Genomic DNA, 23685 nt, shown 5'->3' with positions numbered 1-23685 from the left:
CTTACCATTCAGACCGTTGAAAAATGAGCTGCTCTCAAGAATTGGACTGCTGCACCATCCAGGCCCGTCAATGGGGAATGTACTGCTATAAAATGATATTGTTTGGCCTGAAGAATGCTGGAGCAACTTACATGAGAGCTATGACCACTATTTTCCACGATGTGATACACAAGGAAATAGAGGTGTATGTGGATGACGTCATCATCAAATCCAGAAAAGGCGCAGATCATATAGCATACTTGAAGAAATTCTTCGATCGGCTTCGAAGATACAATCTGAAATTGAATCACGCAAAGTGTGCCTTCGGAGTCCCCGCCGGAAAATTGCTAGGATTCATCGTCAGCCGACGAGGGATTGAATTGGACCCGTCAAAGGTCAAAGCTATCCAGGACTTGCCACCTCCGAAGAACAAGAAATATGTGATGAGTTTCTTAGGGCGTCTCAACTACATCAGCCATTTCATAGCACAATTAATTGTGATCTGTGAACCGATTTTCAAAATGTTGAAGAAAGATGTTGCAACAAGCTGGACTAAATAATGCCAGAAAGCCTTCGACAAAATCAAGGAGTATTTATCTAAACCACCTGTTCTGGTCCCACCGGAACCAGGGAAACCTTTGTTGCTTTATTTGTCCGTACTAGATGAGGCTTTTGGTTATGTTCTCGGACAACATGATGAGATGGGAAGAAAGGAGTAGGCCATATATTATATGAGTAAGAAATTCACACATTTGAAGCACGGTACTCTTTACTGGAGCGCACCTGCTGTGCTTTGACATGGATAGCTCAAACGTTAAGGCACTACTTCTGTGCCTGCACCACATATCTCATATCAAGGATGGATCCGCTGAAATACATCTTCCAGAAACCCATGCCTATGAGAACGTTAGCAAAATGGCAGATATTGATGAGTGAGTTCGACATCATTTATGTAACTCATAAGGCGGTCAAAGGGCAAGCGTTGGTGGATCATTTGGCAGAAAATCCTGTAGACGGAGAATACCAACCATTGAAAACATATTTTCCCGACGAGGAGGTATTGTTTGTGGGAGAAGATATCACCGAAGCATACGATGGTTGGAGAATGTTCTTCGATGGAGCTGCAAACTTCAAAGGAGTGGGTATCGGAGCTGTCTTAGTGTCAGAAACAGACCAATACTATCCGGTATCCGCAAAACTCAAGTTTCCATGTACCAACAATATGGAAGAATATGAGGCTTGCATCTTGGGACTCAGGTTAGCCATTGACATGAATGTTCAGAAATTGCTGGTGATTGGAGATTCCGACCTTTTGGTGCATCAGGTTTTAGGAGAATGGGATACAAAGAATACCAAAATATTGCCATATCTGTACTGTGTGCAAGAGCTGATCAAGAGGTTCACGAAGATAGAATTCAAACATGTTCTGAGGGTTTAGAATGAGTTCGCAGATGCATTGGCCACTTTATCTTCCATGATACAACACCCAGACAAGAATTTCATCGATCCTATCCCAATAGGAATTCATAAGAAGCCATATTATTGTGCTCATGTTGAAGATGAAAGTGATGGAAATCCATGGTTCCACGATATCAAAGAATACTTGGCAAAAGGAGAGTACCTGGAGCACGCAAATCATACTCAGAAACACACACTCCGAAGGTTAGCTAACCATTTCTTTCAAAACGGAGGAATTTTGTACAAAAGGACTCTTGACCTGGGGTTACTATGGTGTGTCGATGCCAAGGAAGCATTCAGATTGCTCGAGAAAATACATGCCAGAACTTGCGGGCCACCCATGAATGGTTTTGTCTTAGCCAAGAAAATACTAAGAGCATGGTATTTCTGGATGACCATGGAAACAGACTGCATCAAGTATGTACAAAAGTATCACCAATGCCAGATACATGCGGATATGATACGAGTGCCACCCAATGAACTCAATGCAACAAGTGCACCCTGGCCTTTCTCCGCTTGGGGCATGGGCGTCATCGGTCCGATCGAACCCGCTGCTTCAAATGGGCATAAAGTTATTCTAGTGGCCATAGACTATTTCACAAAATGAGTTGAAGTCGCATCTTACAAAGCTGTAACTAAGAAGGTCGCTGCAGATTTTGTTCGGGATCACATTGTTTGTCGATTCGGAGTACCATAGTCAATCATCACCGACAATGCCGCTAATCTAAATAGTGATTTAATGAAGGCCATGTGTGAAACTTTCAAGATCAAGCATAAGAACTCCACAGCATACGGGCCGCAAATGAATGGAGTTGTAGAAGCCGCCAACAAAAACATCAGGAAGATATTGAGGAAAATGGTAGATAATTACAAACAATGGCACGAGAAGCTACCATTTACTCTGCTTGGATATCGTACCACGGTTTGCACATCAACCAGGGCAATTCCCTAGTTATTGGTCTACGATACAGAAGTGGTTATTCCTGCCGAAGTAGAAATCCCTTCTCTAAGAATCATACAAGAAGCTGAGCTCAGCGACGCAGAATGGGTACAAAGCCGCTTTGAACAATTGGACCTCATTGATGGAAAGAGAATGGATGTAGTATGCCACGGTCAACTCTACAAGAACAGAATGGCAAGCTCTTTCAACAAAAAGGTCAGACCAAGGTAATTCACACCGGGGCAGTTGGTACTAAAGCGAATTTTCCCGCATCAAGATGAAGCTAAAGGGAAATTTTTACCCAATTGGCAAGGTCCCTACATGGTTCATCGAGTATTAATAGGAGGAGCACTTATACTTGCAGAAATGGACGGAGAGATTTGGCCAAAACCTATCAACTCAGACGCAGTCAAGAGATACTATGTTTAGGATTGCTTACATTTCTTCATTTGATGTAACTGGACTACGCTTGACCTGATTCCCATTTAAGAGGGGATACGTAGGCAGCCCTGTGGGTTCGGTCACATCTTAATAAAATCTTCAATTTGACATGATCAGAAACTGAGGCAGAATTTTGAGGAGGACCCTCAAAATTCTAAAGCAAGTCCAGCCAACTTCATCATATGCGAAATAGCCAAAGTATTGTCAGAAGTATTGCGCTTAAACTAGGGCAGAATTTTGAGGGGGACCCTCAAAATTCTAAAGCAGAGAGGTCACAATGTCTCTAAAATATGTCACAGTCATCGGTTCATCTAAATTACTTGATATCGCATACTACTACATTTCAAATAACTATATTTATCAAATGCATGCATATGTTTTCGAAAACTTTATTTCTATGACAACCAGATGTTACCCAGGGTAACTCAAACAGAATCTCAAGGCAGGAGCAAAGATAGAGCAAGAAAAAGAAAGCACGAACCAACCTTCCCCACATAACTCACAATTTTTCTTTGGATGCAGGCACAATAAGACAATATTATCCGCAGATACATCAAGTCACTACCTTCATGACGACAAATTACCTAGTGCAAACACCTCCAGCTAAGAAATACTCTACTTTCACACTGCCTTCTCATCATTTGCATGAGTTTAAGCTCTACCTCCATCCTAGCATAACGCTAAGCATTGTCTTTCCCTGCATGAGACTAGGCATTGTCTCCTATTCTTGCATGGGGCTAAGCATTGCCTCCCTAATTGCATAAGGCTAAGCATTGGCTTTTCCTGCATGAGACTAAGCATTGTCTCCTCATTGCATGAGGCTAAACATTGCCTCCTTAATTACATAAGGCTAAGCACTGCCTTTCTTCGCATCGAGACTGAACATTGCCTCCCTAATTGCATAAGGCTAAGCAATGCCTTTTCCTCGCATAAGATTAAATACTATCTCCACTACGCTATCTCTTTATTCACCTAGGGCTAAGCGATAACCCTCATCTCACACAAGACTAAGTCTTGTCTTGTCTCGATCTCGCATATGACCAAGCATAATATCTTTGCATTTCATGGGCTGAAACATCGCCATTTTGTCCAAAGGCGTCATCATCCTCATAGCCGGGAGACACCATTCCATGGCTTGAGGATCTCTCAAAATTGCACTCCATTATTCAAAGGCGTCATAGTCCAGAGGCACCATCCTCATATCCTGAGGACACCATTTCATGGCCTACAAATCCCTTATCACACGCTTCATGGACCAGGACATCATGGTCTAAGGATATCATCCTCACTGTCCAAAGACAACCTTCATGGTCCAAAGGGAATTTATAACACGTTTAAATTCTTGCAATAACCTGTATATATTCACATGCGCCATGTTTTAAGTTTTGCAGGTAATCCAAGAGGTAACCGTTCTCCAAACGGGAGCAATCTTCGCTCCGGTTTCCGTTCACAACGTTCACATCCTGCAATTATTTCAAACATAACCGACTACCATCAATCCCCGCCTTTCACTCTATGACCATTCAGATATTTGTTCAGTGATATATCCGCAACATTTCAAATTCACATTCATAATTTCGCATAAATTCATCTAATACTATCCTACCCAAAAGAGCCCTTTTCCAAAAACATACGATCATTCTTATAACAACTCCCTCGGTTTCATTCGCCGTTGGATCCAGAACTACACACGGCCTGATTCCCGTAACACCAGGGATATGTAGGCAACTCAGGAACCAGGGTTCGGTCCCCATTTTTTCAAATCATATCATCCCTCATTCAATTCGACCAAAATTGGCCATCATTTTCTTTACCCGACAACTCTTTCATCATTCTCGGGTAAAGTGGGGGCAGTTGTAGATACCCAAGTTTGCCCTCATATTTTTTCAAATAATATATATACTTTCAAAATATTATTTTTGCATCATTATTTAGCTTATAAATCTATACAAGCACTTTTTATAATTTTTCATAATTTTTAGAGCTTTAAAATTAATTTGTTTGCATTTAAATTACATAAATATTTAGTAATTATCCCTTTGAATTATTTGTGATGAATTAATCATCCAAAATTACTATTTTGTATCCTCATATATGTCTCATAATATTTTCACTTTATTTTATTTTATATATAATTACATTAGCATTTTAAAGCTATTTGCACAATCTTGCAATAATAGCCTATATTCATATACAAATACTCCTTATTTATATTATTGGTGTAAAAAGAGCATTTGTATAATGCTAAATTATTATTTTAAATCATTTTAGTATATAAAAATATTTTTATTCATTTACTAATTATTTTTATAAATTATTTTGATAAATTATGTATGTATAAAAGGCTGGCCCAATTTTTAAACCAATTTTCGGACTAAAAAATGGCCAAACACCTTAGCCCAGTAACCCCATCCCAAAGTCAAACGACCCCTTTACAAGACCTGGTCGGTATCCATTTTAATTAACCTGTCACGTTCATTTTAAATCCCGGTCGTTGATCTTGAAAGATCAACGACCCTCATTTATTCCCCTCATTTTAATTACCCACCCCAACACTAATCCTCTCATTCTCTTTAACCCGACGCCCTAAAATTCTCTCTTCTCCTCTCCACAGAAACCCTAGCCGCCCTCTCAAATCTCTCCAAATTCGTCTCAACTATGGATTCTCTCCATGATTTCCTTACCTTTTGTGTGTGATCTTGTTATTTTCTACAAAACTATGGTATCACCTAGTACTTGCCTAAACATGGCAAGTACTATCTCTCAGAATCTGGCCATTCAACTTCAATCGCTTGAATCTGGACAGTATTTAGTCCATATACATCATGACCAGGCTATATGGGTCCGATTAGCTAAGATTTTCGACCAATTTCCGATTTCTGTCAACTAGGGTTTACCTTTTTTTTTCTAATCTAATTTTTGTTGATTCTGCATGTTATTACTTCCTTATTTATGTTTGATTTTACAGTGTTTCCTTGTTCGATTTATGTCACTATATAAACCCCTCCCCATTCCCCTTTGAGAGAGAGCGGAATCGATATACTTTCACTAAAAATTAGAGCTTTGTTCTGTGATTCTCTCATTCTCTTATTCTGTACTTTGTTTTTGGCCGGCTGAAAGCCAAGGCCACTGAGATTCTATTATTCGAACTTTCTCTTGGTGCGAGCATTGCCCAGGGTTCTTTTGAAGCTCTTGGGAACTTTGACACATTGAGATTATGGGTTCTTGCGAAATTTTTGTTCTTTATTGTTGTCCGTTTAACTGGTAAGTCGCTTGACCTTTTGCAATTTCATTTTTTATGTGTCTCTGATTTGCATGTGCTCTCGCTTCTGAAATTTATGGCTTAATGCGTTTCTGGGCTACTTTATGCGTTTCTCCCCTAACTCTTTCAATATGTGGCTGCTTATGTGCTACTTTGCTAAGTGTTGAAGTCCTGCTGAACCTGCTTCTAAGTCCTGTGATCTGCTTGATTTGCTGCTCTGTATGCTCAACTTTGCTATGTCTACTTTAAGCTATAAGTGCATTTCCTCAACTTCTGTCCCTTAACCGTTGTCCATTCTCTCTCATTTGTTACCTATGTTATTCTGAACCTATCATTCTTGGCCGACTGAAAGCCAAGGTCACCAAGGCTCTTGCTACTGACCTCCCTAGTGTGAGAACTGCTCGAGGTCCATTTGAGACTCTTGTGAACTCTGGCACACTAGGGTTTGGGGTCTTTTAGCCACTTTCTCTACTACTGAGACCTGAACTACCCCACTCAATTCTTTCTTCCTATTGTCTAATGAACATGTAAGCTGGTTGGTTTAAGTGATTTAATGCCTGGGTAATATGGTTGTGTGATTTGGTTTTGAGCTCTTCTATAGATTTTGAGTTGTGCTGATGAATATGGTTTCTTGTTGAAAATCTGGGTATACCACAGGAGAATTGTTGAAGGCCCAGCAGTGCTGGGTATTTCTTTTGGGCCTGCTGTGGGCTTACTGTCATTATTTGTATAATATTTGTAATCATATTCATTATTGGGCCTGTAATAACTTTGTAATAAACAATTGGGATGTTAGTAAAAATGAGGGATGGGTAAATTCTGATATTTTCATGCAAGGGTAGAAAATATGCCTATAGGATTCAATGATTCATCTGCTATATATGCCATTCAATCTCTATGTGCACTGTAGAAATCATGGCATTAAGAGAAGCACACACTCACACTACTTGTCTACTAGCAAATCATGAGTTCAAATGCTTCAATTATCCCTGCTGCTACATGTTATTAGAGAACCTGCCCATGGGAAATAAATATCATTGAATTTTCCTTCAATTTGCATCGTTGCAGCATATCCACTAGAAATCATGCCTATAGGATTTTAATCATTTCATTCGCTATTGTATCGCTTTGTTCACCTAGAAAATATGCCTATAAGGTTAAAGTATAACAATAAAATTGGTTCCAATCGCCAATTGTTAGAGATCCTGCCTATAGGGTATTACTACTCGCCAAAAGTGTTAATTTTCTAAACGTTGTTTGCTGCTCGAAAAGCATGAATAATTCTGGGCTTTCCCCCAATAGATTTCATTGTCACTTAGTGCGTAAATCACCTAGACACAACATCTATAGGTTAAATAACTGGAAATCTGCAATCTCAAATCAGCATGCAACAATTGTATAATTATTTGGAGATAAGTAACGCCTAGCCTCTGAAACCGCTTGTATTTTTAATGCATAGTCACATAGAAATCATGTCTATAGGGCTTAAGGTTCTTAATTCTGAAATGGCCTAACATGAAAACCTATTTCATGTGCATTTGTTGCTTAAGTGTGGAGGCTAACTTGAGCCCTTAACTGCCCATATTTGAAGTCCAATATGTGTTTTGTATGTCGCCTAGTTTTGACATTTCTGAGCCACCTAAGTAAGGTCTAGAACCACCCTAGTCGAGGTCCAATACCTCCTGGACCATAGGAATGGGATGAGCAGTGCACGCATAGAGCACGACTTAGAATTGAATTAGCGCTTCAGGTAAACAACTTTAACATAGTAATCGGGTAGTAGGAGATGATAGTCTATGCATGTTGAATAATATGAGTAACTCTCTATCTCAAGGGAGTTACGAAGTATTATTTATGTTGTACTGGGTGATCCTTTAGGCTAAAAAACTTAGGACCCCCCTCCTTTTATATATTGTTATTAGATCCAAATAGTTGTGTCCCTATATTCGTACTAAGATCTGTACTAATCATGTTGTAATGAAATTCTTTGACCTTTACATTCGCTTTGTTTATTTGATCACTTAGCCTAATTGTAATCCACATAATCTTAAGTTCGACCGGGACTCACAGTTATGGATCTCGAAGAGTGCCTAACACCTTCTCTTTGAGGTAATTTGAGCTCTTACCCGATCTTTGATAACGCTGACTAGTCAAACAGAGTCATTTGCATAATAGGTGCCCTAACGCACCTTAAAAACTGTTAGGTGGCGACTCTTCTCTTTTAATACCTATCCTCCCACTCAAAAGAGTTGTCACAACGTCGAAAGCCCGCTTTCGCGAGAAAACGGGACGCGGCACATTTTATCTAAACTAATGAAAAAACTAAAAAATAGATATCCAACACTATTTTCATTCATAGTACAATTGAATTGAATGTCTTTTATTAGCATTAGTATTGATTTGATTTTGGTTTAGGATTTATTTGAGTTACTAACATTTATGGACTATAAAACTTATTAGAGCATCCAAAAATTATAAGCCCAAACTTGAATAATACGTTAAAAGATAAAACTATGAAAAAACTTAAGAAATATTTATAAACTACACTACCATAAATATTTTTATGTATTAAATATATTTAAAACTTCTATACATATAATGTTGGGTTGGTTTGGTTTCGGTTTGACTTTTTTTAGTTAAAACCATACCAAGCCAAATATGGTCGGGTTTTTTTTTCTCCAACACCAAACCATAGTCGGATTTTTTTTCTCGAATGGACTCGGATTATCGGGTTGATGCGGTTTGTCGGTTTCATTTGCAGGACAAATGAAAAGTGCCATGAACAACCAGAAAGAATAATCATTAGATAAGCGAATAAACAAATCAACCAATGATAATTAATCCTAATTTTCTTAAATTTTCGTCCTCCACAGTGTCGATCCCCTTTAATCTTCATATCCTAAAATCAGTAATACCCTATCCTCCACCTTTTTAATACCCTGTTTACTTTTATAATTTACCCTTCTTTGGTACAAATTAGCATGTGTGGACTGAAAAACTCAAATTTGAGGACTGAATATCCTTTTTCGCCCCAGTGTAACTATAAAACTCAAATTTTACGACTGAATATAATTTCACTTGCCACAGTGTAACTATGAAACTCAAATTTGAGGACCGAATATCCTTTTTCGCCAGATTGAGGACTAAATTGAAATGTCAGAAAATCTAGGGACGAAACTGAACCAACGGTCGAACGTTACTGAACCTTTTGGAGAATATGACTCATTATTATACCATAGATCCGCTTATCTTCAACGGTCGAATTTTTCATATTTTAACGGCTACTCTCCTTTCTCTCTCTTAGCTACATTTGAATCGAAAAAAAAAATTCAACATCCTTTAGTCAGCTTCCAGAGCAAAAACATCTCATCTTTCGATTCCAAATCGCAAAACCACTGTTTGTTTCAGGCACTTTCCTTCATCTACCATAAATTTCCAACAACTTTTCTGTTTTTCCAATGTATTAATTTATAGGGAGAGTACGTAAATCGATGCCTAAAGCATGGTTTTTTTGTTTTATTTTTTTTAAATGTTTCCCTTGGGGATATTGAGTATTCGTATAATCAAACAAACTAGTTGAAGATTGAGGCGTAGCTGTAGCTTTGGTTGTATATGTTAGATTGGTATTTCAAAGGGATATATTAATTAACCTTTCAATATCTTTTTGTGTTGGTTTTAGCATAGAGATTTAGGGTTTATTAAAGGGATTTATCCTGGTTAATTATTTTGAAGTTTTCTAGCAGAGAATTGGTTATTGAGCAGTAATGAGGATTATTAAGATTTACTTCTATTACTGAAATTTGTGTTTGCGTTCAATTGTTACTGTTGCCTTCCATTGAAATTGCTCTCATGGTGTTTGTTTTTATGCTACACTGATCTAATTAAGATTTAATCTTTGTTAACAGATCCATTATCTTTAAGATGCCAGCTACTCAAAGTGATACAATTCAGCAAATGGAAACTACATGTGGATCACTGTTATATGAACTGCAGGTGGTTATCATGGATTTGCCACTATATCATCCTATCTCAATGCTAATCTTAAATTTCTAACATTTGTCCTTTTCTCCTCTCTTTAAAGATAATATGGGATGAAGTTGGGGAATCTGACACTGAAAGAGACAAATTGCTGTATGAGCTCGAACGAGAATGTCTAGAAGTATATAGAAGAAAAGTGGACCAAGCAAACAAGAGTAGGGCTCAATTAAGGCAGGCAATTGCTGATTCCGAAGCAGAGCTTGCAGCTATCTGTTCTGCAGTGGGCGAGCGACCGGTGCATATTAGGCAGGTCAGAAACAAAATGACATACAAGATGTTATTGTTTGGCAAATCTCTGACATGTTACTTTTTTGTGTATCCTGTTCATGTTGACTTAGAACTGGATTTACATGTTGATTTAGTTTCACAAGATCATTAATGGATTTTTACAATTAATCTTGTGCTCAGTCTGATCAGAACTTAGGTGGTCTGAAGGCAGAACTTAGAACCATTCTTCCAGAATTGGACGAGATGCGCAAGAGGAAATCTGATAGAAAGAATCAATTCATTGAAGTTATAGAGCAGATACAGAAGATGAGGGATGAAATTTTTATGCCCACTGGTTGTACTACTAGTGTGGTAGTAGATGAAAGTGATTTATCATTAAGAAAGCTAGAAGAATTACATGCAGAGCTACAGGCACTTCAAAAAGAGAAGGTCAATATTCTGCTGCACCCTAATCAGCTGTTCAAAATCCCCACAAACCCCAATCAAAATGGAAGTAAGAACTTAATATTTGACTGATCTTTATTATCCTTTTTGCGACAGAGTGAACGCTTAAAACAGGTTTTGGACCACCTAAGTGCTTTGAACTCACTATGCCTGGTTCTTGGTATGGATTTCAAGCATACTGTCAACGAGGTTCATCCAAGTCTAGGGGAATCTGAAGGAACAAAGAATATAAGTAATGATACCATCCAACATTTAGCTGCTGCAATAGGAAGACTACGAGAGGTTAAGTTGCAAAGGATGCAAAGGGTAAGCAGATGATTAAATTGTTTCAAAGTAACTTTTTTTTCCCAGTATGTAGACGTTGTTGACCTTCTGATTGTCGTAGCTGCAAGATCTTGCATCTTCCATGTTGGAACTATGGAATTTGATGGACACACCAATTGAAGAGCAACAGACGTTTCAAAATGTTACTTGTAAGATAGCTGCCTCAGAACATGAGATAACAGAGCCAAATATACTGTCGGTGGAATTCATTAATTATGTAAGTTATAGTAACTGTAGAATTAGATGAACTATTTGTCCTCATCCACTGTGAAACCAGTCCTTTGCCTACTGAGAGTGAACTAAACTTGATATTTTACTATGAAGGTTGAGGGAGAAGTGTCCCGCTTGGAAGAGTTGAAAGCAAGCAAAATGAAAGAGCTTGTTTTAAAGAAGAGGTCCGAGCTAGAAGAGTTCTGCAGAAGAACTCACTTGGTTGCTGATTCAGATAATGCGATGGATGTAGCTATTGAAGCTATTGAATCTGGTATTTATCTTGTGATCAAGAAAGCAAACCTAGTCTAACACCTATGGACTTTTTATGTGATTGACGTTAAGATCATTTGTCTTTTTCTTTCTCTTTAAAAGGAGTTGTTGATGCTGCTTCTATCCTTGAGCAAATTGAGCTCCAAATAGCTCAAGTTAAAGAGGAAGCTTTCAGTAGAAAAGAAATATTAGAGAAAATGGAGAAATGGATAGCTGCATGCGAGGAGGAGTGTTGGCTTGAAGAGTATAACAGGGTTAGTTTGCTTTTGACTTGCATTGACATGTACAACTATATACATAATTACTTAACGATCTCCTTTAATTCTTGCCTAGGATGACAATCGCTACAATGCTGGACGAGGTGCCCACCTTACTCTAAAGCGTGCTGAGAAAGCTCGTGCTTTAGTCAATAAGCTTCCAGGTATCAGTTACTTCTTGATTGTCTGCAGTCCCTTTTGTTTTGATAGCCTCATTTCTTATCTGAAATTCTTATTTTCTCATAGATGATCCAGTGATGATATTTCGTGTTTAGAAAAGATAAAGTTAGAATTGTTATCTAAGCTTACTGTTATTGATAAGCTTCCAGGTGTAAGTTACTTCTTGACAGTTTGTATCCCCTATTGTTTGGGGAGCCTCATTTCTATCTAAACTTGTTAATGTTCTCTACCATAGATCTGGTGATGAAATGTCAGTCTTGAGAATTACTTCCTGATAATGATCTCTGAACTTCTAATGTTGTTGAACAGCAATGGTCGATGCTTTGGCATCAAAAACAAAAGCATGGGAAAATGAGAGGGGTGTAGAATTCACATATGACGGAGTATGTACTCTCCACTTTTGTCTTCTAAAATAAGTCAGTTTTCTGGTATAAGTTACACAGACTTGAGCTCAATGTCACTCAAGTTTTTGATTTATTTCCTGCTAGATCCGTCTTCTCGCTATGCTTGAAGAGTATAACATCTTACGGCAAGAAAAGGAGCAAGAACGTAAAAGAGAACGTGTACGAACTACGAACTCTCAATTGGCTTTTTGTTGATCCTAAATGACTGCTTATCATTAAGAGTCATTACTAAAACCTCCACCAAATATTATCTTATCTCAGGACCAGAAGAAACTTCAAGGACAGTTAATGGCAGAACATGAGGCTATCTATGGCTCAAAGCCCAGTCCTATGAAGAACCAAAGTGCAAAAAAGGGTCGTAGAATGTCCTGCAGTGGTGCAACCAATAGAAGGCTTTCTGTTGGAGGAACAATGCTCCAAACTCCGAAGCCTGAACTGCTTCATTCGACCAAAGCGACTCCAAACACACATCAAGCAAAGAAATCTGATCTCTTTCATCAAAAAGATCAATTTAATCATTCCACCAATGATGGATTGACAGCTTTATCAGGAGGTAATCTTCTTACATTTTTAATCTCCTTAATAACCCTTGATTAACTTGGTGGAACTGTGGTAATTAAGCCCGAGAAAGGTATGACTTTTTTGGGCGTTCCTGATTTATGTTATTTTTGTGAGATGTATATTAAAAAATTCTAAATGCAAAGGTCCTTTCTCAATCTAACGCCTTCTTCGTGTAGGGAGGAAAACTTTGGATCTTGCTGGACTTCCTTCAAAAAAACAGTCCATAAATGGTTGTGAAATAGAAAAAACTATGACACGGAAACCTTTCTCACCCATTTCTTCCACTGATTCATGCAAGTCCAATGCAACTAACATTTTGGAAGATATGAATAGAAAGCATAATGACATGGCAACTAAGACGACGCTTCCTGGTAGCCATATCCCATTTTCTACTCCAGTTAAGACACTTTATACCACAGAAGAAGAGAACAGAACTCCTATAGCAATGCCACCAATTCCTGTGCCTTCTACTCCATCAACTGTGTCTGCACCTATGCAGACGGCTATAACACCGGCTCATAATGTTGCTGTTCCTTACAATTATTCCAAGCCTGTTGAGGAGATTCCTGAAGAGATTGAGTATTCATTTGAGGAGAGGAGGGCTGGATTTGTTCTTCCAAGAACACAGCTGAAGACTGCATCACTACTGGTTTGACACCAACCAGAAATTCATTGTTAACTAATGATTTCAATTTTTGTTTGGTAGTTAATTCTTTTCTTGCTATGGTTAAAAAGTCAATTCATATTGGCTTCTTTAACGTGTACATAGTCTTATGAATATTGGACGTGCACTATTGGATTTTATAATATTTTTCTCCCTGATAAGCAGTGGAAGCTTCACTTTCAAATTGGGAATGTGTGCTCACTGAGGTCCCCAGAATATTTTCTTTTCCTTATCACCAACATATCCAAAAAGAAAATGTGCTGCACATCATTTATAGTGAATACTTTCTGGACTTAATGCCAAGTTGACCAATTATAGTGGCTCATAGTTCCTGTATTCTTGGAATATCCTGCAATTTGACTTCTTTAGATCTGCCAACCAATTTGGTCAGGACACCACCATTATCCAGAAAAAAAAAAAAAGTAATCTGCATTCTGACTTTCAACATTGAAATTAGTGCTAGGATAAAGCTCCATAATAAGGACATCCACAGTCTTTAGATCTGCCTTTTCCTGCTTTAACAAGGATAAAAACTTCACAGTGGCAGTATAATTTATCAAAAATAAAGGGTGTCAATATATTTGGAATGGTCAACATTATAATTCACCTAAAAAGACAAAGACCGGGTCTGAGATTGGAAAATTTGTATTGCTCCAACGTTAACTTTACAGCTTTAAATAATTAAACAAACCGCAATTTAACGGAATTTTCTTTCCCAATTTTTTTTTAAAATATTACATTCAATTCACTTAACTTTGCTATTTTTAAAAGCTTCATATATTAAATTCAATTCACTTAACTTTGCCATTTTTAAAAGCTTCGTATATTAAATTTCCAAAACTGACGTCAAACCATTTACTTGATCCAAATTAATGCTACTTTAAATTTTGCAATAGTATTGCTTAATTTACCCATATTTTAATTAAATTTCAAAATATTTTTCGTCCTTCACCTTTTTCCTTGCAAAAACCCTAATTCCACCAACTCCTCAAAGAAATTGTGAAAGCACAATTAATTTACACATTTTCTTTCTATTTTCATAAAAATAGTTTCTTATTTTAAGCTGTCTGTACTTTCCTCTGCAGTAGCAGAGTTTATGCCACAGTTCAGAATATCAGTAGTCATTAGATTTCCACTGCAGAAATTTGACGGAGTCAGATTATTATCTTTTTGTAGACAAAACTCATCCTAGCATTTGCGGATTCTTGGTACTCACTTGTTATATATAGCATTTGGAAAAAAGATTGTATTTTTATTCTCTTGTAATTCTGAGTTTTTGAGTTATTGAAAAAAAAATTGATCTTTAGTTGGTTTGGGGGACTTAAAAGTCATTTTGGAGTTTTCAGGGGTTTAAGGGTTTTTTGGTTATTTACTAAGTAGTGTACTAGTGTGGAGTATATGAATGAAGGAGAAAGGAGGAGTTAGTAATTCTGAAGCTCCTGAAAGCTACAGAGTGGCCCTAAAAGTATTACTTAATAATGAGTTTAGTGGATCAGTTGTAGCAGCCACAGTAGCAACACCAGTGAGTGTGGCAGCTACTTCAACAGAAGAGAAGAAGAAGAAAAGGGAAGACCTAGGAAGTATGGACCAGATGGTAAAGTGGCCGCGGTCGCATTGTCACCAATGCCAATATCAGCTTCAATTCCTCTTACTGGAGATTTTTCACCTTGGAAAAACAATGGAAGTCGCCCCGTTGATTCTCTTAAGAAGAAGAACAAGTTTGAGGTCGAAACTCCAGGTAACATTTTCTCCCAACTTGTGTCTGACTGAGGCGTAGTTGTTTTATTGTTTAGAATTTGAATGGAATTTTGATAGTGATGATCGGTTAATCGGATTTAGAATTTTCTAAACGTTGGCTCATGCTGTTGAATATTTATTTGTGATTATTGATTAATGATGTTTCACAGTATGGGGCTGGATCTAGTGGTGTGGATATGTTTGCTCTATTTCTGTTTGTTTCTGTTTTGTTTATTGGATTGTGTTGTTGTAAGTATTTACTAACTTAGACTGGGTCCACATTATCAAGAAGGATCTTTAATGTCCTGGCATTTATGATGTTGAAGAAGATAGTGAAGGGGAGAATATTTTCATTGCATCTAAAGCTGCTAGTTTTCTTCTTCTTCTTCTTTTTTTTTTTTTTTGGGGGGGGGGGGGGGGGGGGTTTGTAGAAACAGTTTCATGCATCGAGCAAATAGAGTTGGACCACTTGCTGTTTTGTCTTCTAAACTGAAATCACCACGCATGTCTATCTTCAGACAATAATTTTTAAACAAATAACCAAGTGCATACAGTGAAGAAGCTGATAATTTTTAAAAAGGCAGGAAAGTGACGGAATTTGTATTGTTCTGACCCATGAGACGTATTATAGACATGGTATATTGATATTTTTTCATGACAGACGAAATACTGAACTTGGAATCAGTTTATTCAGTTATAATTATAGAAGTAATTATACAAGCTAATGATACTATAAAACTCAGATGGAGTAATATTCTTTTACCGTCTCACTGATCGTTTATTCTTTTCGATTTCAACAAGATTAAAGTTTATTTCTAGCGGCAATGCGTTAAGATAGTTTACTCTCTCAGAGTGATAAAAAGGTTATCATCATTATGCAAAATTTATAGATATGTCCTCATGAATAAATGCAAGCGAGTAACAAAACTCAGTTGATTATGCTTTATATCAAATTCTGGAACTAGAATACAAATCTACGCATAGATATTTTATCAGTAGATGTAACTCTCTTATTGAAACTATATCAATAGATGTAATATAGTTGTCATATATAACCATGCTAGAGATGAAAGGCCTAAGTGAGTCTATTAGTACAGAGGTGGATCCAGAATTTGAAGTTTATGAGTTCCTACAGCCACCTCAAATTAATATATTATAATAACCGGACTAAGGAAAGAGTACCGATATTCAACATATATATTTAAAAGAGTAACAAACTACTTAAATACAACATAAGCACCGATATTTGGTTCTTTTTATAGTTTGACTTTTAGTCATTTGTTATGTTTTGCTTATCAAAGTTAAGAACACACACACACAAAAAAGAAAAACAGAATAAAGTGTAGATGTAGGACTGAGGAGTGTTTTGTAAAGTTTTGTGGAAAAAAAGGAAAAAACAAAGGGTTGTAGATTGTCTTTGAGGAGATTCGAACTCACATAAGTGGGCAACAAGAATGAGACGAACTTGGGCACCAAATCTTACCACAGAACTAGCAGCACATTTTTGAATTGGGTTCCCATCTAAATGTTATTATAATATAACGGATTTCTTAATACAAATACGGAACCTGAACCGTTATGAAACTTTATTGCTTATGGTTTTCTCCAATTTCCCGTGGAAACTGGTTAAATTTGGTCTCTATGTGTTCTGCGGTCAAAATAATACTATCTTATTATTACCTTATAAAAAAAATACTATCTAATTATTACCTTACCTTATAAAAAAATATAATTATAACTTCAAATTATGGATCCACCTCTGTACTAATAGACTCACTTAGGCCTTTCATCTCTAGCATGGTTATATATGACAACTATATTACATCTATTGATATAGTTTCAATAAGAGAGTTACATCTACTGATAAAATATCTTTTAGTCATTTGTTATGTTTTGCTTATCAAAGTTAAGAACACACACACAAAAAAGAAAAACAGAATAAAGTGTAGATGTAGGACTGAGGAGTGTTTTGTAAAGTTTTGTGGAAAAAAAGGAAAAAACAAAGGGAAAAGTAGATTGTCCTTGAGGAGATTCGAACTCACATAAGTGGGCAACAAGAATGAGACGAACTTGGGCACCGAATCTTACCACAGAACCAGCAGCACATTTTTGAATTGGGTTCCCCTCTGTTATTATAATATCAACGGATTTCTTAATACAAATACGGAACCTGAACCGTTATGAAACTTTATTGCTTATGGTTTTCTCCAATTTCCCGTGGAAACTGGTTAAATTTGGTCTCTATGTGTTCTGCGGTCAAAATAATACTATCTTATTATTACCTTATAAAAAAATACTATCTAATTATTACCTTACCTTATAAAAAAATATAATCTAATTATCTTGCCTATCAATTTTACTTGTTCAAAGCTGATATTATATTCTAAAAAGTTTAGTTTTCTGTGTCTTGAAGGTTTAACTTTGTTTGGCTATTACTAAATTTTCTATTTCCTTAGGTGAGAGGATGGAATACTTTGTCGGGGCAAATCTTACCGCGCATGTGATCATTGTTAATGTTGGCGAGGTAAGCCTTATGTATTAATGATTTTCCGATGTTCATACTCCAATATTAATGAATTTCAAATGTTCATACTCCGTTATGCCTGATTTATGACCTGAAGAATGAAAGGATGGTGTGCGTTAGAGTTATAGAGAGGCTAATCTTATCTGTTTCTTTCATTTATGACTATAATTATTAAATTTTTGGAGGAGGGATACAAGAAGAGGTTAATCTGATGTTATGGAATGCTTCTCGAAGTTTTCTTGTGACTTTCCTAATCCAGCCAAATAGTGGTGTAAATTTATGTTGCTTGGACTCTTCAAAATTCTTGCCGCATCAGTGTCGACATGACTTGGGTGTGGATGTGGAATCCATACTTGGATTTGGTCAACTTACCTTGGGTACTTGTCTACATCTATGACTGGGAAGTATAGATTGATTGGGTTTGGTGTGTGATGTTTATAAAGAATTTAATAATTTTAGATCTATAACTTTAATCAATCGGAATATATACTTTATATGTCGTACTATACATTTATTGGCCCTATCACATCATCCGTATCCGCACTCGAGTCCGTAACCCCAATCCTAAATTTATGGGATGAAGTATCTGACCTCTAGATCCGCACCCATATCGGATACCTGCGCCCGCTGAGCAACATAGGTGTAAATGAAATTGAAGGTACAGTTAACCTAACTAGTGAAAGATCATATCCCCTTCTAGGTATACTATTTGGGAAGTGGGTTCAATCTGGCTCTTAGCTGGTGATATGTGCTCGGGAAATCACAGATAAAGGACGAAGAGGAATAATGGGTCGGACACGTTGATCAAATATATGATTCTGTATGTCAAGTTCGAATTTCTCTAATGGAGCTAATTTGACTAGTCAAAAAAGAATAAACTATAAAAGGTGAATATTAAGCAAAAAAGAATTTCCATATGGATATAAATTGGATATTGGCTATGTATGTCAGTCAGCCAAAGGCATCAGACCAGTAGTGAACACATGACACCCTTCTAGTGAAGACAATAGAGAAGATATATTGGTGAACAGTAAGAAATTACTCCTGAATTTGACTTGGACTTGAGGTATATAATTTTTTTATCCTTTTCAGGAGAAACAGGTTAAAGCACTTGAATAAAGTATGGTATTCTGCTTGGTGAAATTTGGTCTGAAGGAAGTAACATTTCCTGAACCTTTGTTGTGTTTAAACGCAGCTACTTGTTAAAAAAAAATAATCCTTTTACAAGCTTAAAATGGCTTCCTTCTTTGTTCTCCATCTCCTCCTTTTCTTTTCTCTCCTCACCAACTGAGAGCTTCATTTGTATGATGTGAATCAAATTAGGTGTGTTGCCTAGACCCTTGGGTGCTAGGATTAATTATATGGCTGATGCTAATTCTCAAAAATAAAAATAAAAAATCTATGGCTGATGCTTATGTCGTAGAGAATGATACATACATGTCATAACTCTATTCTGTATCTAAAAAAGTTTCTGGTATGATTATCTATTGAGGGGAGCCTTGGCATAACTGGTAAAGTTGCTGCCATGTGACCGACCAGGAGAAATTTGGTCTGAAGGAAGTAACATTTCCTGAACCTTTGTTGTGTTTAAACGCAGCTACTTGTTAAAAAAAAAAGATCCTTTTACAAGCTTAAAATGGCTTCCTTCTTTGTTCTCCATCTCCTCCTTTTCTTTTCTCACCTCACCAACTGAGAGCTTCATTTGTATGATGTGAATCAAAGTAGGTGTGTTGCCTAGACCCTTGGGTGCTAGGATTAATTATATGGCTGATGCTAATTCTCAAAAATAAAAATAAATAATCTATGGCTGATGCTTATGTCGTAGAGAATGATACATACGTGTCATAACTCTATTCTGTATCTAAAAACGTTTCTGGTATGAATATCTATTGAGGGGAGCCTTGGCATAACTGGTAAAGTTGCTGCCATGTGACTGACCAGGAGGTCACGGGTTCGAGCCGTGAAAACAGGCTCTTGTAGAAATGTAGGGTAAAGCTGCGTACCATAGACCCTGGTGGTCCGGCCCTCTCCGAACCCGGGCGCATAGCGGGAGTTTAGTGAACCAGGGCTGCCCTTTGTGGGATTATACTGGGTTGTTGTTGTTGTTTGAATTTCTATTCCCACTAAAGCAGGAGTTTCTATGTTATCTCTTCAAAGGTGAGAATTTATTGGTATATCAAGAACTAGCCCTTTTTGTTAGGGCATGTGCCACCTTTTGCTTTGCTTGCAATTCATGCGCACTTAGCCTCTTGCTGGTTTCATGCTGCTTTATACTGCTGAATGAAATGAAGCACATTATCACCATGGTTTTTAAGCCATCATAGGCTGGGCAGCCCTAGATTTCTGATAGAAAATTGTCAAAAGGTAGATTTTTCGGGAAAGGAAAGTCAAAGAGGTCAATGAGTTAGGGAGAGTTAGTTTTAACAGTTACTCCTTGTTGTGATTATTACTTCCTATCCGATATAATTGATAAAATATACTTGAACTGTAACTGGATAAGTAATTAACATGGCTCAGTTTACCTGCTTTCCTCAATAAGTTTTCTGCTTTCTCAATTATACATATTTGCATTTAACAAATGCCTATGATATAAATGTGAATGGTTTGATTTTCAACAAGTAGATATCTCAATGTCCGGATGTAGACATCTTTCTTAGGTCTTTAACAAGTGGCTGGTGCTTACTGGTTATTTCTGTTTTTAATAAAGAAGTGCTGAGTGCAAAACCACATATCACTAATTATTTTATTTAGCATGTGTTGAAACCAATATCTGTTAAACTTTTGGAAAATAGGCAACTCCTGGTGCCACAGTGGTTGTATCAAGACAACTTTTTTTTTCTTTCAAAATTGTACCTGAAATCAAGTCTCTTTTGTGGTTTTCAAGAATGCAGTATTGAACATCTGAATATACGAAAGACAATGTTGGAATCTCGAATATGTGTGTAATAAACAATTTGATATTATTCAATGCTTATCATACCTGGGAAAACTGAAATACTAGATCTGGCAGAGCCAAAAGCTTATATTGCCCTTAGAACATTTATTGATGTCTATAGTCATAATTATCTAGAAATGATGTACTTGTTTATCGCAACCTAGTTGTGCACATGCACTGGTGCTGTGTTCTGGTAGATATATGTTAAAATATGTTCAAGGCATGAAATGTTTAAAGTTGTCACATAGAAATGAAGGGCCTCACCGTTTTTAGAAAGTACTAATATTTTTGGGATATACAAAGTAAAAAGTAGGTCAAACAAAATGAGATGGAGGTTGTAATTGTCTGTCCTTGGAGAGTTTATTCTTTCCAATTTGATTTTGGAGCTTGGTTATGCAGTCAATTGAGGGATGCATAAAAATTTCTTGTGCAGCTTGTCCGCCAGGTTAAAGTATGCATTTGATGAAACACGCCAAGTGCAGGACAAGTGCCATCTTACTGTTGGCAAACAATTGTTATAGCTGAAACTTCCTTCGCTGTTTGTACCTCTGTTAGAATATTTAAAATCCAATTTCGTTTGATTTCTTTGGTGTATTAGGATGTCAGCATGAAGATAATTTCATTTGCTCAACAAGAATCTAGAGCTATTTGTGTGCTGGCTGCAAATGGTGCAATTTCAAATGTTACACTTCATCAGACTAATTCTTCTGGTGGAACTTTGACCTACGAGGTGTGAGCCGTTTCCTTCTACTATGCTGATTTGCATGTATGGATGCGCTTGATTTCTTTGCTGCAGCATATACATTTTTATAACACCCCTTGGATGCTGATGTGTACCTTCAATCAGTTTACGGGGCTACTGCACCACATACATACCAAATGAATAAAACAAGGAAAAAATCAATATGTTGTTTGTTGTTTTGCCAAGGCACCCTGTTCTGTCTATGTTCTATTTTTGCCGTTGGAATATTTTTTTAAAAGTAATAGTTACATTTTACTTGTAAATTTAAAGCACGGACCTTCAACTCTTGAGGGAAGAAATGCCATTTTCTTTTCTACTATATGAATCGAAATACTTATTTCCCACTGGGAATGAAAGCAAGAACTATGATGGAATGTTCATCATTAGCATTTCTTCTTATCCAAATTATGATTTTGCTGCAGGGTCGTTTTGATATTCTCTCTCTGAGGGGATCATTTATGCCAAGTGATGATGGAGTAACAACAAGCAGATCTGGTGGACTGAGTGTCTCTCTTTCAGACCCTGATGGTCAGGTTATAGGAGGAGGACTTGCAGGCTTGTTGGTAGCCGCTAGCCTCGTTCAGGTTAGAATGGAACTACCCAGCTTTCTTAGCTCATTGCTATTCTTATCCCAACAAGTTGTTAGGCTAACAAGCAGTTTTGGGACTATTTATGATCTTTGGAATTTACGACAGTGGAGATGATTGGCTGGCATTGCAACACAAAAAACATAATTGATCTCTCTCTTTTTTTGTGCGCAATATGCATCCATGTTAGTGAGCTTGCAAAACTAATCTGTAACATCTTGAGTGCATCAGGTTATTGTTGGTAGCTTTCCAGCCGGTCACCAGCTGGAGCAGAATCGAGAGAAGCAGTGGATCGAGCATGCAGCTGCTTTTGCTGCTATTCCTGCCCCTCCCATTTCTGAAGAACGCGCTAATGGAGCTTACTCTGGGCTAAGTCCCCATGTTGCTGCTTCTATTTCCTTTCCTGGGAACAACTCAATGTCAGGGATGCCTGGAGAGGAATCTAACCAGCAGAGCCCATCGTCCTGATTGGATCGGCTGTTGTATTTGTGGTACCTTATTGCTAAATTGTTAGCTTACTTGAAGCATAAACAGAAGGAATCCCACCGCGTGGGTTCTCAACTTATGGTGGAACACATTTTCTTTTCTTGAATATTATCAAACTCTCTACAAGATTGAAAGATGATAAATTTCTTATAGAAATGCAATACCAAACAAACAAGAGATCCCTATTGAAAAATAATGGAGGATGTGTTACTGGAGCAAATTCGGATCCTAAGCGAACATCCTTTGCCGGAAAATTATAGTGCGTATATAGATCAAATACTATTTTATATAATTATATATTATATTTTGAACATCCTTAATACAGTTGGGTGAGGTAGCCTAGAGATCTTGGGTGTTCAAATTGAGATGTTCATGGATCAGATCCATGTTTAAATATTTTTATTTGCCCATTTTGTTCCCCAAAACTATTTGGAAAAATGACATTGTATAGTTGCTGTAAAAATAATAGTCGAAAAATATATAAAATTTGTATATTTTTTGTATATGTATACACATTCTGTATGTTATCTATAAATTTTATCTACTTTTTCGACTACCATACGTAAATAGTTTCCGGCGCGGGCTAGAAGTGATAATACCCCAAACTATTTGGCAAACAAAACTATCTGTGTGGTTTATTTGACTCTTTTTTAATCTTTTTTTTTTTTTTTGATAAATAACTCTTATAACTTAAAATTTATGTAAGAATAAACAACGGATTTTAAAAGTAATTTCTTAATTAAGAATTATTTCTTAGACAAATTTTATAGTTTAAAAGTCAAGCTTTATAAAAATTTATTCAACAAAAGCTCTCTACATAGTACAATTCGATTGTCTCTTTCCTTTCGTTTTATACTTACTTTTATTAATAAAGCTTTGTTGTTGTCTTTTCTTTAATGTTAGTTTTGATTTATATAATTATAGTTCTTTTACAGGTATCTTTATTGTTTAGCTATATGTTGCGTAGTTTGATTTGAAATTTTCGGTGCACCCATTCTAAAAAGAAATTAT

At 36.8% G+C, this 23685-nt stretch overlaps 4 protein-coding genes across 4 annotated transcripts; all 4 read left to right on the top strand.

Moving 5' to 3' along the window:
• The first annotated feature begins 871 nt into the window (after positions 1 to 871).
• On the top strand, positions 872 to 1417 carry LOC138908030 (uncharacterized). Its single transcript, XM_070198660.1, has one exon. The coding sequence runs from the start codon at positions 872 to 874 to the stop codon at positions 1415 to 1417; it is 546 nt and encodes a 181-aa protein (XP_070054761.1).
• A 36-nt stretch (positions 1418 to 1453) lies between these two features.
• On the top strand, positions 1454 to 2044 carry LOC138908029 (uncharacterized). The gene has a single exon (XM_070198659.1). It carries the CDS (start codon positions 1454 to 1456, stop codon positions 2042 to 2044), a length of 591 nt encoding a protein of 196 aa, XP_070054760.1.
• A 7277-nt stretch (positions 2045 to 9321) lies between these two features.
• On the top strand, positions 9322 to 13847 carry LOC104090785 (65-kDa microtubule-associated protein 3). The gene is made up of 13 exons (XM_009595965.4): positions 9322 to 9488; positions 9986 to 10073; positions 10162 to 10368; positions 10527 to 10775; positions 10887 to 11096; positions 11176 to 11331; positions 11439 to 11598; positions 11700 to 11851; positions 11931 to 12018; positions 12344 to 12417; positions 12523 to 12597; positions 12700 to 12991; positions 13176 to 13847. Exons 2-13 carry the CDS (start codon positions 10002 to 10004, stop codon positions 13652 to 13654), a joined length of 2214 nt encoding a protein of 737 aa, XP_009594260.1. The 5' UTR covers positions 9322 to 9488; positions 9986 to 10001; the 3' UTR covers positions 13655 to 13847.
• An 831-nt stretch (positions 13848 to 14678) lies between these two features.
• Positions 14679 to 22817, top strand: LOC104090786 (AT-hook motif nuclear-localized protein 3-like). The gene is made up of 5 exons (XM_018768985.3): positions 14679 to 15401; positions 17857 to 17924; positions 21458 to 21589; positions 22024 to 22185; positions 22420 to 22817. The coding sequence occupies exons 1-5, from the start codon at positions 15287 to 15289 to the stop codon at positions 22654 to 22656; spliced, it is 714 nt and encodes a 237-aa protein (XP_018624501.2). The 5' UTR covers positions 14679 to 15286; the 3' UTR covers positions 22657 to 22817.
• Positions 22818 to 23685: the final 868 nt, after the last annotated feature.

This window comes from Nicotiana tomentosiformis, chromosome 3, assembly GCF_000390325.3.
Source record: "Nicotiana tomentosiformis chromosome 3, ASM39032v3, whole genome shotgun sequence".
NCBI classification, from domain to species: Eukaryota; Viridiplantae; Streptophyta; class Magnoliopsida; order Solanales; family Solanaceae; genus Nicotiana; species Nicotiana tomentosiformis.
This window is presented reverse-complemented; position numbering and strand designations above follow the sequence as displayed.